The sequence below is a fragment of the Fundulus heteroclitus genome, chromosome 23 (assembly GCF_011125445.2).
Source record: "Fundulus heteroclitus isolate FHET01 chromosome 23, MU-UCD_Fhet_4.1, whole genome shotgun sequence".
NCBI classification, from domain to species: domain Eukaryota; kingdom Metazoa; phylum Chordata; class Actinopteri; order Cyprinodontiformes; family Fundulidae; genus Fundulus; species Fundulus heteroclitus.
In genome coordinates, this window is record NC_046383.1 from 19,177,928 (window position 1) to 19,196,084 (window position 18,157).

At 39.5% G+C, this 18,157-nt stretch overlaps 1 protein-coding gene and 1 pseudogene across 1 annotated transcript; one reads left to right on the top strand and one right to left on the bottom strand.

Moving 5' to 3' along the window:
* Positions 1–230: 230 nt before the first annotated feature.
* Positions 231–7,580, top strand: LOC118557316 (annotated as a pseudogene).
* Positions 7,581–11,018: 3,438 nt separating this feature from the next.
* Positions 11,019–18,102, bottom strand: LOC118557314 (mediator of RNA polymerase II transcription subunit 19-A-like). The gene is made up of 6 exons (XM_036127161.1): positions 17,800–18,102; positions 17,209–17,331; positions 13,249–13,382; positions 13,070–13,166; positions 12,890–12,984; positions 11,019–11,299 (listed from the first exon to the last, which is right to left on the bottom strand). Exons 1-6 carry the CDS (start codon positions 18,017–18,019, stop codon positions 11,234–11,236), a joined length of 735 nt encoding a protein of 244 aa, XP_035983054.1. The 5' UTR covers positions 18,020–18,102; the 3' UTR covers positions 11,019–11,233.
* Between the last annotated feature and the right edge of the window lie 55 nt (positions 18,103–18,157).

Below are 18,157 nucleotides of genomic sequence, written 5' to 3' on the forward strand. Positions count from 1 at the left end.
AAATTATGAGGCTGTCGTTAAAGTAAAAGGTAATATATATTTAATTAATCTGCAGGAGGAGAGAAGTTTATGAATCCAAAAGTTTGGAGAGCACCAACTCTCTGTACACATGGTAGCGCTCTGCCCCCTGGTGGTGAAGCTAATGCACCACAGGACGGTGAATGAATTGCAGGCAGCTGTAATGCATTTTCATATTAGCGAAGGAGGTATTAATAGTACTTAACTAGTAATTAACTGTGTGCTTTTTGTGCTTTCAGCTCCCCAACATGTTTGGCTCCCTGAGCTCCACCATCATGTCGCTGATGATCGGCTCCTACGCCTCCTCGGCCGTCACCTTCCCAGGCGTCAAGGTAAATCACAAAAGCGAAAAAAGTGTGGAATTTGATTTCACTGTTTCCAGGTCCGGAACATATTTTGTCATGCTCTGTTCTTGGTCTCTATTCTCTGGCCTGTTGTCTAAAAGTTGCCTTTCATTTTTTATCTATGTGTTTTTTCCTTCCCTGTGCCTGACTGCCTTTGTGTCCTTCCTTTGTTGCTTCCTTCTACCTTGCGTTCGTGTGTCCTTCCTTTCTTTCTTCCCTTTGGTCTACCTTCCTTTCAGAAGGTAGACCATTTCTTTCTTCCTTCTAACCTTATGTCCTTGTGTCCTTCCAACCCATATACGCCCCTCCCCCCCTGTGCCATGTCCTGGCCACCCCACTGGCCAGTGTCTATTGTAGTAGCGTCAGTTTAGCATTTCATCCCATCATGCCACAGCCAGCAAGACAGACGCTCTTCCTGGCTTCTATCGCCACTTTTATTTGTTTCTGCCAGTATCTACTTCCCTTAGTAACTGTTTGTTTTCCAATAAATGAATACATGTACATCTTATTCTTAATGTAATTACGCAATAAAAATGTATTGTTGTTTCAACTTAAATATTAACTCTGCTATTATTGGGCTATGCCCATTACATCATTAGGAACATTAAAATTTCAGGAAAACCATTACAAACCATAAGATATTTAGTAGGCGTTACTTAAGTCTTTCTGATTCTGCCTGTTTTCTACACGCAGCTTTACTACAACAGTAGATATAAAATCCTGAAATTACAGCTTTTAGTTTTCAATGCCACCCCAAGAGTTTTAAGTGGCTCCATCTTAGCCTCGTGAGACCATCCTGATCTCGCGAGCTTTCAAGGTTTCACTCGCAGATCAGTCTGGCTACTCCCCGGTTAAAGAAAATTTGGAGCCGTTCACCAAACGAACGTCCAATCAGCGTTGGCTTTGAGGCAGGTTGAGGTGTGACGTAACGAGAAGATCGACAGTTCAATCTAAAGAACATGGCGGCTTCAGCCGATGAAACTAGCGTTAGCGTGGGCTATCGAGCAAGTTTTACGGGAATTACAGAGTATTTCTTTGCTGAGCTAACCGAGCCGTTACCCGCAGCAGCAAGAGTAGCTTGGCTTTTGGTTGTGTTTTCATGCATGTTGACAAGTACGTCATATGCTTCGTTGATCTGATGTTTATTTGCCCGTCTATCACCAACATAGGCCATTCAGCTACCAGTATTTTCGCCCCTTCCCAAATTACTTCAAGGAAGGTTTCCAGATGGATATGCGAAGCAAATCTATCTGGCGGCGTCAGGCTTAGCTCCCACATCTGGCCACCCCTATGAAATATTTCTGGAGCGCGCCACCTGCCTCGGACACTTTCAGATCACCTGTTAATTGTCTGTTGTAGGAATATTGCCTTAAGCGACTCGAAAGGATGTCTGTCTCAATCTGCAGACGCTAGACATTCAATAAGCAAATAAAAGTTTTGCAACAATCACATCTCCTCTTCACCACTGATTCTACGACGCAGGCATGAAATTCGATATGATAATGTGGATTTGGGCGGGTCTCGCCGGGCTCGTCTTTATAAACTGCGTTCTCAACTGGCCCGCAGAGGGCTTCCCGACCCCAGATGAAGTTGACTACAGGGGTCCGTGTAACGTCCGCCTGCCTCCTGCATACAATACCAGTGATTTAAATAAAAAAAAAGTGGCATCTAATAACAAAACTTTCGGTTTCTAACCCACAGTAAGCTCCTCACAAACCAAGCGGCTCCTTCGTCTGAGCAGAAGGGCTGTAGGGGAGAGGCTGAACCAGAAAAACGGAGACGTGCGACACTCCACCGAGAAGCTTCCCAATGGACACGATGCTGATGGCTGCACCAAGTGAGTTACCAGGCCGTTCATGTGAGGGAACCTAAAATCACGACAGTTCTCTGTCAAGTTTATCCACTAAATAGGGAGCCTATGGGCCAACGTGGGAGTGATGGAGAGGGTGAAAGAGAGAAAACCTCGATCTGATCTCTCATCACTGGCTCCCTGTACTGATCAAAATCAGCAGAGGTCTAACTATGATCACTTAGTTAAACGATTACAAATTTTAATCACGATTAATTGCATAATGTCGATAGTTAACTCGAGATTAATCGCAAATTATCGCATATTTTATCCTTTTATTTCTGAAAGTGTAATAGCCTGTTTGGGCATTTTAATATGCAATTTTGCAATAAATGACACTAATAAAATACATGCGTGTACAAAAAATATTTTTATTTTATTTTTCAAGCACTTTTCAGAATTGGAATGAAGACATCCTAGTGCCATATTTTAAAACTCTGGACTATGATGGCTAAATGACTAATCATGACGCCCTGATGTTTACACAAATGTGTAAATAAATACCTGTTTTCATGCCGATATATTTTTTTGCTTATTAAACAAAGATAGACATGGTATTACGCATATAAACATACAAATTAACAAAAAATTGTACATTTCATTACAAGTTTTGTTAATTTTTTTCACTCGGCCGGGGGGAAATATATATGGGAACAATCGTGTGTGTTTTGACGCGCGATTAAACGGCGACAAAAAAAAAATGTCGCCGTTATGGTCTAACAAAGTTTAACGCGTTAATAACTTACTACTTTAACTTATTAGTTTAATTTCTCAAATAATAAAGGGTTTAAACTGTTTCCTTTTAACCAACACCTTTGACACAAAGTGAATATGTGAATAATGTCTGAATATTGTTAGATTTAGAAGCACATCATCTTAGTTGCCTTGAGAGTGCTTGAATTCGATAATGTCAAAGGGTGAAACTATCTAGAGATGCTTTATAACCCAACCGTGTGTTATAATAATAATAATAATAATAATAATAATAATTGACCTGTCCAGGGTGTACCCCCGCCTCTCGCCCAGTGAACGCTGGAGATAGGCACCAGCACCCCCCGCGACCCCCTGAGGGACTAAGCGGTTTGGAAAATGGAGGATGGATGGAATAATATAATTGAACGTTATTGATCTCACAATGGAAAAAAATAACTTCTGCATCTTAACCCATTTCCGTTATAGAACAGAGAGAAAGATCGGAAACATGTCTGCGTGTTTTTTAATATGACTCCTTGATAATTCAGCTCATAACATACATTAATGTGGTTCCTGTTAATCGTGTGGATTCAAAGTTTTTTTTTTTTTTTTTTTTTTTTTCTATGTTTATTTATGCTTTAACATGTGGCACAATGTACAGATAGAGCAACAGTTATACAGTAACAATGTACCTTTAGCATACAAACATAATTGGGCTAGAACAAACCCAAATAAACCCCACATACATACACGCACTTAATACAAAAACAAATTGATAAAGAAATAAGCAAATGATCAAGTCAATGCAAGCACAATGAGATACCGGAGACAGAATATATATAAAAAATAAATAAGTAAAAGTCAAAATGTCCACAGTATTAAAACTATGTCAATGTTTTTCCTCAGTCCGTACAGATACTGAAAAAAAAAAAAAGTGTGGATTCAAAGTTTCAGGAAAGGCTTTTCTCCAGCTTAAGGAACGTTCTTTGTTCTTAGTGCTTTTCAAATCAATCGCCAATTTCCAGCAGAAGTCCAGAAGCGGCACTTTACGTTTAATGGCTGGTGTTTCAGCTGTTGCTTCGCGTGTCTTTTCCAGACAGGCTGTGCATGTCTAATCGCAGCCACAGAGGCGGGTCACATGACACAGAAAGACAGGAAGATGCGCTAGCCAAGATTTCTTTCTTTCTTTCAACGAAAGACAAAGTAACAATTACAAAAAGGCTTTGGTTTGTTTAAGATATAACCCAGATATGTGAGGTTGACAAAGTTATGTGAAAGGCCTGTGATATCTAGAAAGCCTTGCATACAAAAATAGGCTTTTTTTTTTCAAATTGCCACGCAAATGGAGGCTATACGTCTCACAGGGAGGGGAACCAATAGGATTTTACCAGTTCAACACACAAGTGCTCTCTATATTATACATTTTTCTTGAAATGTCAGCTAGCTTCATTGTCAGCACTGGAGACTATGCTTCTTCCTCACACTGATTCTCCTCCTCGCCTAGGCGCCGTTCCCTTCCGGCGGTCCGTGTTCTCCCCCATCTTCCTGGTGGAGCCTGGTCACCATGGGGATGACCCAGCTGAGGGTCATCTTCTTCATGGGAGCAATGAACAAGATGCTGGAGTTAGTACATGGTTACCCGCGGCGCAGAACACCGTGAGCGTCCCATGCATGTTCAACCCCATGAAAATGTTTTCCTAACATTGCTTTCTCACTAACTTTCTCTGTGGTTTTTTTGTATTTTAGCACCGACGACGTTGTTGTGTTTTGGCAGAAGAGACAGGTGAGCTGCGTTGGAGTATGGCCCAGATCTTTCAGGCTGTACCTGACAGTTTCCTTCTCATTCAGATGATTTCACCCTTGGTCTTTCAGTGAGCTACTACTCGGGTTATCTTCGGCGCGCTGCAGCTGCTGTGTCTGGGACCTGTCCCCTGATTGGCTACATCATGGACTGGAAGATGAAGGAGTGTGAAGAGGAGGTGTGCGCCTCCACGGGGCGTAACGCAGAGGTACTTCCTGTGAATATATAACAGATGTGGGTTTTCGAGGCTTCCCGGATGTAAACAGGAAGCGCTTTATGCAGCAGGGAGTATTTCACATCATGAAAAAAAAAAAAAAACACATCTCCCGTATCTCCATTAGACCCAAAAGAGACCGTAAGATCCAGAAGGTGACCAATGCCATGCGAGCCTTCATCTTCACTAACGTGCTGCTGATCATCTTGGTATCTGTAACCTCGTAGATAACCTGCCTCTACAGGTAAGACTCTAACAATAAAATCCTGTCGGGAATTCATGCTTATATTAATCGTCTCATAACTTGCCTCTTTTCTGTTTCCCTGCCTTAGATTGTTACGTTCATCCTCCACACTATGGTCCGAGGATTCATCCACTCCTGCTGTGGAGGCCTCTATGCTGCTGTGTAAGTCCCGCAGACACCGGAGGCGTTTACCTTAGGCGTGGAAAGTTAGCCCGGATTTAAACCACAGAGCAAACGTTATAGCTGTGCCATGTTGGATTTTTTTCTTTCTTCTTTTTATATACAGTAAAAGCAGTGTTGACCGCGCAGTATTAAAGTCCAAGCAGACGCTTTTCTGACTCATTTAGAGTTATTTCCTAACACACAAATAAACAGCAAAATAAAACAAGCTTTACAATGTGATAAAAGCAACCAGATGTGGCAGCAAAACCAGAGCAGGTCACAAAAAAAAAATCCCTACAGCAGGATGACATGGAAACAAGTAATTAACTTTTTTTTTTTTTTCAACATAAATGCAACGTCACGAAGAAAGAGTTATTATAAACATGATGAGCGGCTAATTTACCCTGTGTTGACGTTGGTGGTCCCGACAATTCAGGGGTTTATGGCAACTGTTATGAAGCGTTTAAAGCACTTTATTGTTCTTTAACAGCTACCCCTCCAACCATTTCGGCACGCTGACGGGCCTGCAGTCCATGATCAGCGCCGTGGTGGCGCTGCTGCAGCAGCCGCTCTTCATCGTCATGGTCACGCATCTTCATGGGAACGCCTATCAGGTGAGCCGCCGCGCGTTCACACGTAGATGAAGTTCTCCCTTTTGGATATTAAATCACGGCCATACATGGTTTACGGCATAAAAATAAATTGATAGATAAATGAACAGCCATCAAACAAATATTATAAGGACCTAAATTTAACATAGCCATTAATTTACGTTTGGATTTAATTTTGGACCGCTAGCTTTTGATATTTGTGGTGTTCTGTCTATATATTTTTCTTTTTAGAAAAAGAGTGGAACTGTGTAGCATACTGGCATCAAAAGGGTTCAAATGTCTAATACATTAATGATATTGACATGAATATTTTCTTTAAGACTGACTGGTTCAACGTGGGAGAAAAACTAAATCTATAAAACATTTTGACAGCGGCTTTAGAGAAGCTGACATGAAGTATGAGCTGTTCTTTTTTTTTTTCTTATCCAAAGAAAAACAATAATGATACGTTAGTTTGTTAAATAATGTCGTAGGGAACTTTACATGGTTAACAACCAAATAAATATGTAATTGTAAGAATATGTCAAGCTAAAGGCCTGCAACTTTTAGATGTGTCCATGGTCCTACACACTTGGATCAAATGTCTAGATTGCCTCCTTAGGCAATAATCAAAATACAGTGATTACAGAAGGTCTGTTACATTTACCTTTCATCCGCATTGCATTTAATGACTAGAACTGGGACCACGTCTAGCCTTGCATTCATCTGCATGATTGTTAAACAAATGAAAACACAGCCCAACGAAAAGAGCTTCTGTTGTGGTAAAGCTCCTCCTCATCCGTCGTTTCAGATCAACGTGGGCCTGCTGATCGTCTCGTTCACCGGCTTCCTGCTGCCGGGCTACCTGTTCTTCCACCGCAGGAACCTGCTGAGGGACCACAAGGGCAGAGACGGCCAACCTGCTGGTCAGGAGCTGCAGGCTCTCAAGTCCACCGAAGCAAACGGGTCGAAGCCTCACAGCAACGGCAGCGCTGCAGCAGAGGCTTAGAAAGCAGAACTGAATATTAGGGGATGCATCTTGGGACGGGGCTGCAGAATGAACACCAGCTTCTCATGCGGAACGCGTGTTTTAATGTTGCGTCTTCGTCATTTTAAACATACCGTATTTTTCAGACTATAAGGCGCACTTAAAATCCTTACTTCTCCAAAATCGATGGCGCGCTTTATATACGATTACCGTACTTGTGCTTACTGACCTATTTTATGTGGTACAAGGCGCTCAAGAATATGTTAAAATGTACAAGTGCGACTTTGGAAAGCAACGAGGCTGCTGCGCTCAGTGGATATTCGGAGGATTATGTTCCATTATGTCACTGTATGATCAGACCCTGAGCTGTCTACAAAACTGCCTGACTGTAATGTCTAAACTAGACGTACGTTCATGTAAGGCAGCCCGCGCCCGGAGTACGTGCTAGCAACAATAAACCTAGTATGATTAACTAGCACCTAGTTAATTCAGTATGAAAGTTAAGTTTATTATGGCTGTATGTTAGAAACAGGGCAGTGTAGAGAGAGCTGTGTACGTGGAGGGGCGGAGTGATATCACACACTTGGGAAGAATATTTAGTACGCCTTATAATCCGGTGCGCCTTATGGTCGAAAAATACGGTACAAAAGTACGGAAGCCCATTGCATTCACCAAAAAGAAAAAAAAGAGGTAGACCCCTTTTCTCATAATACAAGATCAGGATCTCGTAATTATGAGAAAATTATTACAAGATGTCATAAAGTAGGAGATCTGCACTGGAGTAGGAGTCCGGCTAAGGACTGGGGGTTTAGACTTTAAGCTGGACTCCAGGTAGAGTGACCAGACATCCCTGATTTCCAGGGACAGTTCCCGTTTTTGGACGACCTTCTCCGTAAATGTCGCTCATTTCCACAGTTTTTTTGATTAACAAAAGAAAGTTGTATATAGCAAGTACCTGGTTCGCGCTGTTGTTAGCGCTACAGACAGAGTAGTAGTACCAAGATCCTTATGTCGTAATTTTTTTTCTTTGGTGAAAGCAATGGGCTTCAATACGTATAGGTTCTTTTTTCTTTTTTTTCTTTTTTTTTTTTTTGTCCTTGCTGGTGAACGTTTTGCCCGTCACGGCCTACAACATGGAGCTTTTTTTGTTACGAGTCGGACTTCTTGTTATATGGAGAGATGTGTCATCAGCTTTAGGGTGCTCTTTTTTATTTATTTTTGATTTAGATCTAGGAGCCAAATCAGTCTCATTTTCAGCGGAAAACCTAAAGATCAAGCGGAGGCAGCGGCAAGCTGTTGATCTCACTCTACTTGAAGCAGTTTCCTGACAATCAGTACTAACCTGCTAACACCAAAGACACAACCTGAGGTTTAAGATTTCTGATCAGTATTGTTTTTCTTAAACACGCAGAATATAGTGTTTGTGCTTTTTTCTACTGTATCGCCAAAGTAAACAGGAAATCGGAGCAAATTGTGACAATGTAGAGCATGCACCTATCAAAATAGCAGACTTGTGATGCATATGAAGAACTTTTTTTTGAGTATTATATCTGTTACTTCTTGTACAAAAAATGGCTGGATCTACCTCCTCCTTTTTTGTCCGAGTTTTCGCAACAGAGCGATGAACATTTTCCGTCATCTGAATTTTCTTCAGATTCAAAAACATATATCACTTATCCATTTTACTAATAATAGTACCGCCCAAACATTTCTGTAACTTATATATATAATATAGGAACACAATTGAATAGGAAACCATGACTGACGTGGGTGATTGCGACACAGTTTATCTCTAAATGTTTTCAAAACCATTTTTACTGCTTTATGCCCAGAAATGAGCTAGTGTGTGTATACAGTGCGTACATGCAAGTGTACTTTTTATACTTTAGCGGCAGTAGCATTAAAAAGGGAATATTTTGTAGAGGGCTTACTGGCTAACAGGCTCAGATGATTCTACGTACATTCAGCTTTTATTTCTTTGGTTTTGAATTGATTTAGAAGTGAGCAAACTTTAACAATACATTTTTTTGTATATACAACTGATGTGTGATGTTTTAATGACATTTTCAGCTGCTTCTACCATAAATATGTGGGTGTGTACAGTACAATGGGTGAAAGGGGCCTAGTCTTGTACTCTGACTTCAAGAATTTCTATCCTCTCTTTGGTTGCATACAGATTATTTCCTGTTAAATTATCGCACCCTGTTGACTTATTGTCTTTTGTTTCTGTGTTTTGAGCTTTGTCTTTGCTCTATTTGTTAGTGAACGAAGCGCTTTTGTGTATATTTACCAAAACAAGTGATCAGATGTATGATATTGTGCATACGTTCAATGGTTAAACAAGGAGGAACAATGGAGCTGAGCCAGTCAGCAACATCCAGGAGAGGTTAGGTAACCTAACCCTGTAGGTCGGTCTTCAACCATGCAGAGTTGTCACTTCACTGCGAGGCAGTGCAGGACGGTCCACTAGCTCTTCCAGTAGCTGCCTCAGTCGTCACCATCTTTGCTTTGATAGTTCCTTGGTGCTGCTGGCAGAATCCTCAGCAATGTTTATGTATTCTGGTCACTCCCCGTTCAAAGTTCTTTTCAGGCTCAAAAAGGACAAGTAAACACTAACAGGACAAATGCTTACGGTAGCCTACAGCCCCTTTAAAAAAAAAGATGTTTAATTTCCATAATTCCATTCAAGAAGTCAAATTTGGATCATTTATAGATTCACGGCCCTCAACTGAAACAAGTTTTTGTTCATTTTTACTTAATTGGGGCTTCCAGCTCATAAAACCCATGAAAACAGCAATTAGAAGAATTTGAATACTTGGAAGAAATCCCCATTTCTCAGTTTTTGCAACAACAAAAAAAAAAAGAGAGAAATTAGGATCTCGTCGAATCAATCAAAATATGGTACTTTCAAAACATTCTTTAATACTGGGCTGGGAATCCCGTTGCCTTCATCACTGCCTCGATGCGACGCCTCGAGGTCAGTAACCTCGATTTTGGGTTTTCCTTGTTCCTGATTTTGTGGGTTTTATGAGCTGGAAGCCCAAATTATGTAAAGATAAACAAAAACTTGAAATAATTTCAATTGTGGGCCCTGAATCTATAATTTATAACCTATGAAAGTTTGACTTTTTGAATGGAATTATGGAAATTAAACAACTTTTCCATGATGTAAAAATTTTGGAAAGGGTCTGAATAGTGTTTTATTTGAGGGTGGATACATGTGTTTTTGTTTTTTTACGGTCTAAATACGCGACTAGGCCCTTTTAAGGTCGAGGAAACTCTCACTGTGGTTTAGTCTGTTTGCTTTCCTGACGTGATTTAACATCTGATTTCAACATTAAAACCGTAGCCAGTTGTGTTTCCTGTTTGTCAGCCAGCAGGGGAAAAATAATTATCCTAATAAATGAAATCAACACATGCAAATGTTTGTAATACATGGAGATATTTGAAATCTGTTGAGATTTGCCTAAATCTGTTGCCTTTTATTTTTGTGGTTTTCTCTTGTCCGATTGTCTGCTGCTTTTTCCTCCTTAGAAGAAATTCGGTTTGCTTTCCAGATCGTGTTTTTCTGCTGTCATCTTCCTTTAATAGCAGGAGAGGTGAACCCAAGGAAAACGCCTCTTCCAAACAGCTTCCACTGTAAACCAAAGCCATCTTTCATAAATGTCCAGCTTGGATGCTGACACAGCAGCTGACCTCATGAGAACAGAGCAAAATGGTGATCTTTCACTATTCCTACAGTAAGCATACGTTTGTGCCTGCAGCACACGTGGTCCTTTCACCGGTACGGATGTGATCAAAAACGTTTGCTTAAACCTTGAAGACTTTTTCCTCCTGTTGTCCTTTGTGATTATTATGGTTCAGCCGGTGATTGCTTTGCAGAATCCAGTGAGGTTCCCCAAAATGTGCTTTATTTGCTCAATAAATGTACAAATGCAAACGTATTGAAAAACGTGTCATTTGCTGCTAAAGTGATTCGGATTTAGGAAAGAAACATGCAAGAAGTTTAATAATCAAAGTTTATTTGATTTTGGCATTATGGTCAAAAGAAGTATATTAAAGAAATACACAAACAAAGGCTGCTTAGTCCATCCACACAGCTTGTTTTTTTGTTGTTTTTTTACACTTTATCTGTAACATTTCTTTCCATTTTTACCCACCATATCTGTTTCATCCATTCACGCACACACGATACAGCCATATGTTTATCTCATTAAGCATACTTTTTATAATACAATAACCTGTAAAACACACGCTTACAAAAGTCACGCATTCAAACAGGCGCACACACGCATACACACACACACACACACACACAGCGGGCTTGTGTTTATCTCAGGCTGTTGCTGCTGGGCTGTGATCCAGCGAGGCCGGGGTGGTCTGGACTGTGGCGGTTCTGGATGAGGGGAGAGATAAACTCTGGTTTATATTTATCCTCTGCATGTTCACAGACTGATACACTTCACACAAGATAAAATGGGAACTTTTCTGAAACTGCTCTAACAACAATGATGCAAATTAATAAATGATCAAAGTCTAAAGAAAATAGAAATAAAAACAATTAAAAAAAAAGCATTTGGGTTTGTTGTGTGTTATTTCTGGTTAAATGCATGTGCCCTGTTTAAAATGTCAAATGAATGCATAGATGCTTTTTTTGTTGATAAAATGTATTTACAACATAAGCACGAGCAATTATGTCACTATTAAATCATCAAATCATTATTTCTCCGCCAATCGGACTGCAGGAGCCGTGCTACAGCTGCTCTTTAGAAAATGAGTCGACTTCCTGTTGAGCTAAGCAATCAAATATTAGGGTTTGTTTACTGAGGCGTAGCACCTACCATATATTTAAATACTGAAATCATGGGTTTAAATTTATGTTTGAAGCATAAAGAGCAGAGAGAGAGCCTAAAGTTAATCGTATTCCATAGAAAATCTGTAAATGCTGAGGTTTAGTTTGGAAGATCGGTTGCTGCTTCAGCCTCTTCATACAGCGCGTCATAGTGATGCTTCAACGGTTGTTTTCTGGCTCTTCGGTTTCTCTGATTCTCATCCACAGCACCTGATATACTCTCACTCTCCACTGTCACAAGCTGGCAGACTAAAAACGAGTTCAGATGGTTGCTACATTCTCTTAATTCGCAATAATCAACAAGACCTTCTTCCACCGCTTTTGTCACACAAGTGTGAATGAACTCTTGATCTGAAACTCAGGTCAAACTGTTGTGCAAACCTGATAACAAATGCACAGTGCTCTGGAACTGTTTCTCATTTTATCACGCCTACAATAACAAACTTTAGTTACTGTTCACTGGGATTTTATGCTGCAGATTAAAAAAAAAAATCAGTATGTGCAATTAAAAAGTGTTAGATGTGTGTTTTTCTCAATATGACTCATTTGATTTAATTGCGGTTTGGAAAATGGATGGATGGATAATTAGAGAGTAAATATAAAAAAAGCTAAAAGTTTAACTAAGTGACATAAAACCTCTTCTGAGCTAGAGTTTCATCTTTATCTGAATAGAAAAGAGCTGAGGGAAATAAAAAACTAAAACTAAAACGCCCATTTACCGTAAATTGAATTCTATACATTAGTATGTGTTAAATACAACCGAGTCCAAACATGTTGAAGTAATTGTAGTTTGTCAACCTGTGGTTTGGCACACTAACAAGGAAATGGAAACAAATTGACGAGAACTTATTTTTTAAGGCCAACAATAAAAAAAAAAGTTACAGCTGTTGCCCACAATCTAGTTCTGAAACCACTTTATTCTGCACCTGGACAACGTTTAAAGCTTACCGTGAGCTTACGCTGAAAACCATTTTAAAATGTAGTTAAACGTTGTGTTTTAGATTTATTACAATAGATGTTAAATACTTTTAATGCCTGGAAAAATATTTAATTGTTTCTCTGACCATTAGCCACCATGAATCTGAATTCTAATAAAATTAACAATTATTGCAGGTTCGACTAGATTATTCTCACCTTCTTCTTTTTCTTGTCTTTCTTCTTCTTCTTTCGATCCGGGTCATCGTCCCTCTTTTTCTTCTTTTTCTTGGGATCAGTGTCTGAGGGAGTTTCTGAAATGGGTAAAGAAGCAGGTTAAGGAAGTGCCTGGCGGACATGGCGCCCTCGTTTGCATCTAGACGGAATAACTTGTCACACCTTGTGGTAACGGGTCCTGTGGCCGGTGGTGCTTGTGTTTGTGTTTGCTCTTCTTCTTTGGAGGCTGTATGTGCATCAGTCTGTACTGTTCTGGGAGCTGAAATAAAAACAGACACGCGTTGGTGTGCAATCTCCAGCGTGATAACATACCCGGCACGTTTTAGGAGAAACACACGTACCGGTCCTGTGTGTAGTCTGAAGCCTGTGAGCGAAGCACCGGTCAGCGGGCTGAAGGAGTTCCCACACACCGGAGGCTTATCGATCAGAGAGCGTAACGAGCTGCCGTCCTGAGTGCCCGGACAGTCAATCATACCTGAGACACAGGACATGGTGAGAAGAATCAAACTCAAGCCAAGGGAAGTCACAAGAAGTTATGGGATTCAATTATGGTCGTCCAAACAAAAGCTTACAACGTGTTTAAACTGGTTATTTTCCACTATAGTGCTGCCTAAGGTGAAGTTTAACAGATCTTGTTTTTCTAAACTCCTGGTCAGAGCAGTCCAAACTAGAGAAGGGTAACGAAAAGAAATGTGACCCAGTTTATGTTACTGCTACATCATTTTGTAAGGAATGGAGTGGCTTTGTCTGTAATGAAGGGCCGGAGCTGTTTGAAGTAATTCAGTAGTATTCATGTCTCTGTTGCTCTAATTTGCTAAGATAGTCATTCTCAATCTCACACACCAGTTACACAATAAAATCTTCAGAAAATGTCCAAACCAGGGCTGTCACAATGTTATTGTGTAAAGTATACGTATTGTAAAGGGGCAGTGTTATGTGTTGGGCTGTTATGTTTCCAGAGCCATACGTTCATGCTCGACATAGTGATAACATATTTGGCCAATTAGATCAGATCCTACAGCATCAGATGCCTACATCTTAGGGCTGGACGATATGGCTTAAAAAACAAAATCTCCAATTTTATGATTAATCGTTTTTTTTTCCTCCTTAAAAAAAAGAGATTGACGAAATTATTTTTTAAAAATTGATTTTATTTCAAGCATTTCGTCTGGAAGTTGACCTGAATTCAAAGGGCGACTAAAAAACAAGCTGTGAAACACGCTTGTAACACAAAATGCCGTCCCCGCCGTAGTAAACAATGAAAATATAATTAAATGTTTGCTGCTAGTGGGATTATGCAAAATTAACTTAAAAAAGTAAATGAAATAAAGCGTCTCGTATTACGGTAAAAATAAAAAAAAGGATCCTCTTCACAATATTTAGACAATATATTTTCCTAAACATATATTCAGCATTAAATGCTAAAGAGAACAGCAATGAGTACCTTAGCAAAAATAAAATCCTGATCTTCCAAAAATGGAATCCTAATCAATTTTAAAAATCCAATTAAATTGATTAACTCGATTTATTGGCCAGCCCTACTACATCTGATTTACATAATAGTGGCTGAAATGCTAAGGCTCACTGAAAATGATGGGAGCATCGTGATGGTAGAATTCAAATGAAGATGTTGGGAGAGAGCATCTTTTTTAACGGTAACACTCATTACAATATTCAACAAAAAGGCTGCCATGTTGTTTCCTGGTATCATGCAGTCTTAGCTCAAACCACTTTCTTTTAATCCTTACCTACACAATTAACTTAATTCTACCTTTGAAGAGGTACAAAAATTACTATATACATTTATTTGGCAAAATAACTGCCCAAGAGTTCAATTTAAAAGATTTCTGTGCCCAAAGGACAGAGGGAGATTAGATTTGCCTGATTGGAAAAACATTATCTGGCAGCTCCACTCAGATGGTTGCACAGTTGTGCACCATATGGGTGAGGATGGAAGAAAGCAAATTCCCCATTAACACAAAATCCGATTTATGAGCGAGAATACACAATAATTGAGCAATAAATACACTAAAACTGTGGTTAGCAGAGGGAAAGATCCTAAAACTTCCTTTATCCATATCAAGAGTCTTGAGATCAGTATGTGAAGTTAATTGTCTCCCATCAATACTGAATACTGGCTTGTGAAAATGGGAGTAAAAAACTCCAACTAAAATATAACCTCTGATCAAGTCAGAGAGAAAAGTAGAATTGGGAGTTGGTGATCAATGCTATTATTTCTGATGAAGTGAGGGAACTATCATTTAAAAAAGGACAGTGAACCACAAACAGCCCCGACTGGAGGGAATTTGACTGGTAAATAAAGTAAAATAAAGGTTTCCTAATCAGCTCCAGGTGTAACACTTTCATGATGAGAAAGTAAAACATTATTTAACACAGTAAGCCCTACACTGCCTCCGGCAAACACAACCGATTGTAATGCAACTTTGAAAATAATAAATAAGAAGATCACCAAGTAATGCTTACAAACGGAAGTAAACAATGAATCAGATATGGGCATCACAGACCCATGACAACTTGAATCCTTAAAAATGTTTTAGTATTCAGATTCTGCACAGGGAAACATCCTGTACATGAGCAGACAAGACACGCAGTCTAAGATTTTTGGAACATATTTAGATTTAAAGCTTTTGTCACTCAACAAGGATCCTTGTTTCTGTTTGGCAATGACATGGGCATGTCTCAAAAGAGAAGACCATGTATAAGACGCGTACTTTTTATAAAACATCAAAATATAATCTGTTATATTTCCATATAACAAAACAAGCACTTCAAACCAAATTGCTAAGTCAAGAGAGAGGAGGACGTTGCGCAGCTAAATTCAAGATGACGAGTGAAGACGACTCAGCCAAAGTAAATTGTTAAAATATCAAATGCTGCGCTCTCTTTTGGCAACCCTGGGAACTCTCATATGATTGGCCCAGGAACCAGGAAGTAAACATGGGCCACACTGCGCAGAAGTCGTTCCACACCGTACCTCTCATTTTGATTGATAAAAAAATTAACTGTGGCGTCTCTGCACTCGGGTCCAGTGGGGCCAGGACCCACCAGATGTTGCTGAGGAGCTCTATGTTCACAATAATCAGTGGGACATGATCGTTCTTTATAGGCAAATATTGTAAAAAAGATGATTCCCTTACCAATAAAATTCTCTTGCAAACATTTGTGTCTACATATCTAAATCTTCCAGAACACCGACAAGCTCAATAGGCTAAATCCTCCTGAGGCGCCTTGATATTGGGTCCAGCCCCCAACGTTTGTTTAAATAATGAACATCTGAAATCGTAGTGTGCATACCCAACATGCTCTCAGTAGACAGCAGGGGGGCACAAATCCTCTGGCCCCAAGCTCGGATCGTCCAATCAAAATACTACTAATACACAATAAATTTAAGTTCTGCCAGATAGTGTGCGACCATCTGGACAAGGCAGGGCAAATTCTTTCTATAGCACATTTCAGTACAAGGACAATGCAAAGTGCTTTACATGATTAAAACAGAATAAAAGCAAATAAAAAACTGTTGGAATAAAATGTAGAAAAATGTAAACAAAATAAAACTAAAATGAAAACTAAAAGCAAATAGTAATCTAGTGTTGGTTGTGCTTGCTGGCTCATTGAAGGATTGATGTGAATCTTTCCTGTTCAATAAATTAACAATATAAGTGAGGCTTTATTTGTAATTTTATGTATAAAAATTAAATTACATTTAAAACTACATGTTGGTTTATACTAATTTGTCTGTTTTCATTTAAAATTGATCAAATCAGGTCGTATGCATCACACAAAAAAAAAAAAAAAACTTAGTTGCTGCTAATAGGTGTTGAGTTCTTGTGCCCCACTTAACTTATCATGCCAGAGACACCACTGATACATTGTTGATGGAGAGGACAGATTTTTTTATAGGGAATGTTACTTCCATCCCGACCGACAAATGGTAATGATTTTGGTGAATTTGCAGTAAATTTTTCACTTATATTTCCTTTAAGAGTGAAAAGGGTCCTTGCCATCACACTAATCTTTTGCAATCTTTGCTGAATTAAGTCGGGCCTATGGCTGGGCCACTCTAAAACTTAAATATTGTCTAGAGTTAAAAGAACCATGTTGGTCCAATTTAAAGATAATTTTAAATCTAGATTTACTAGTGATGTGAGAAACTGTGATCCCAACTGTATGCTTTTGATACAAGTAATTAAATTGGTAATAGTCAAAATAAATACATATAAACACACCAGCAATTCCTTTATGTTTATTTATTTCTAAACAGGCTGTCTGAAAAGGCTTACCTGGTAGCTCTGGCAGAAAGTTGCTGAGCTTCTCCTTCACCTTCTTCCCGCAGAACTTGTTGTAGGCATGTTCCAGGTTGTAGTGTGTGATGAGGTTGGTGTTACCCGTTAATTCGTTTCCAACTAAAAAAAAAAAAAGCACAAGGTTATGTTAGATTTGTTTTATTTATACTTTACCGAGATAACAATAATATAACAACTTCACAGTCAAGTTGTTATAAACATCCAATAACATTTGGGTGAACGGCGACTGTTGATGCTACTACACGGATGCTCACTCTTGTGAACAGAGGTTACATAATGTGTTCTTTAAAAGAAAAAAAAATACAATATACAGATTTTAAGAACAAAACGAAACAAAATCAAGATTATTTGTTACAGTAGTTTTGTACAAATGTAAAAAAAAAAAAAAAAGAAAGTAAACTGTGACGGCAACAGAGGGACGATAATTAGCTTTCACCTGTGCAGTTAGCAAGCGTTAGCATTACTGTTTACAAACTGCTTGTCAGCACAAAACATGGCGACTAAACCTGCTAAAAAAAGATAAATATTACACAATCTGTCCCGCGGATGTAATAGTAGGCACGGTACCAGGAAGTTCTCGCAGTAAATAGAAATGTTCGTTCGTGGCTCCGGACTTTCGTAGAGCAGGCCCCTCATCCACGAGCTGTGGTGGCATCTGACCCGCCATGGAGACTTGGTTCTGCGGGATGGGTGGCGGCGCTTTCCCCGGTCCGAAACCCAAAGACGAAGACCCGGGAGGTCCCTGAGCTTCGCTTTGCCCGAACAGAGTGGAAAACATTTCCGTCATATTGATTCAATAGTAATACATTTAAAGCGTTTTTGAGGGGGTAAAAGCCGGTTCAATCTGGCTTAAAGCTTGAGTCGACGCGAATCCATGCGAGCCGTCAACTGGCTTCTCCCTCGTCTTCTTTGTGGCTTTATTTTC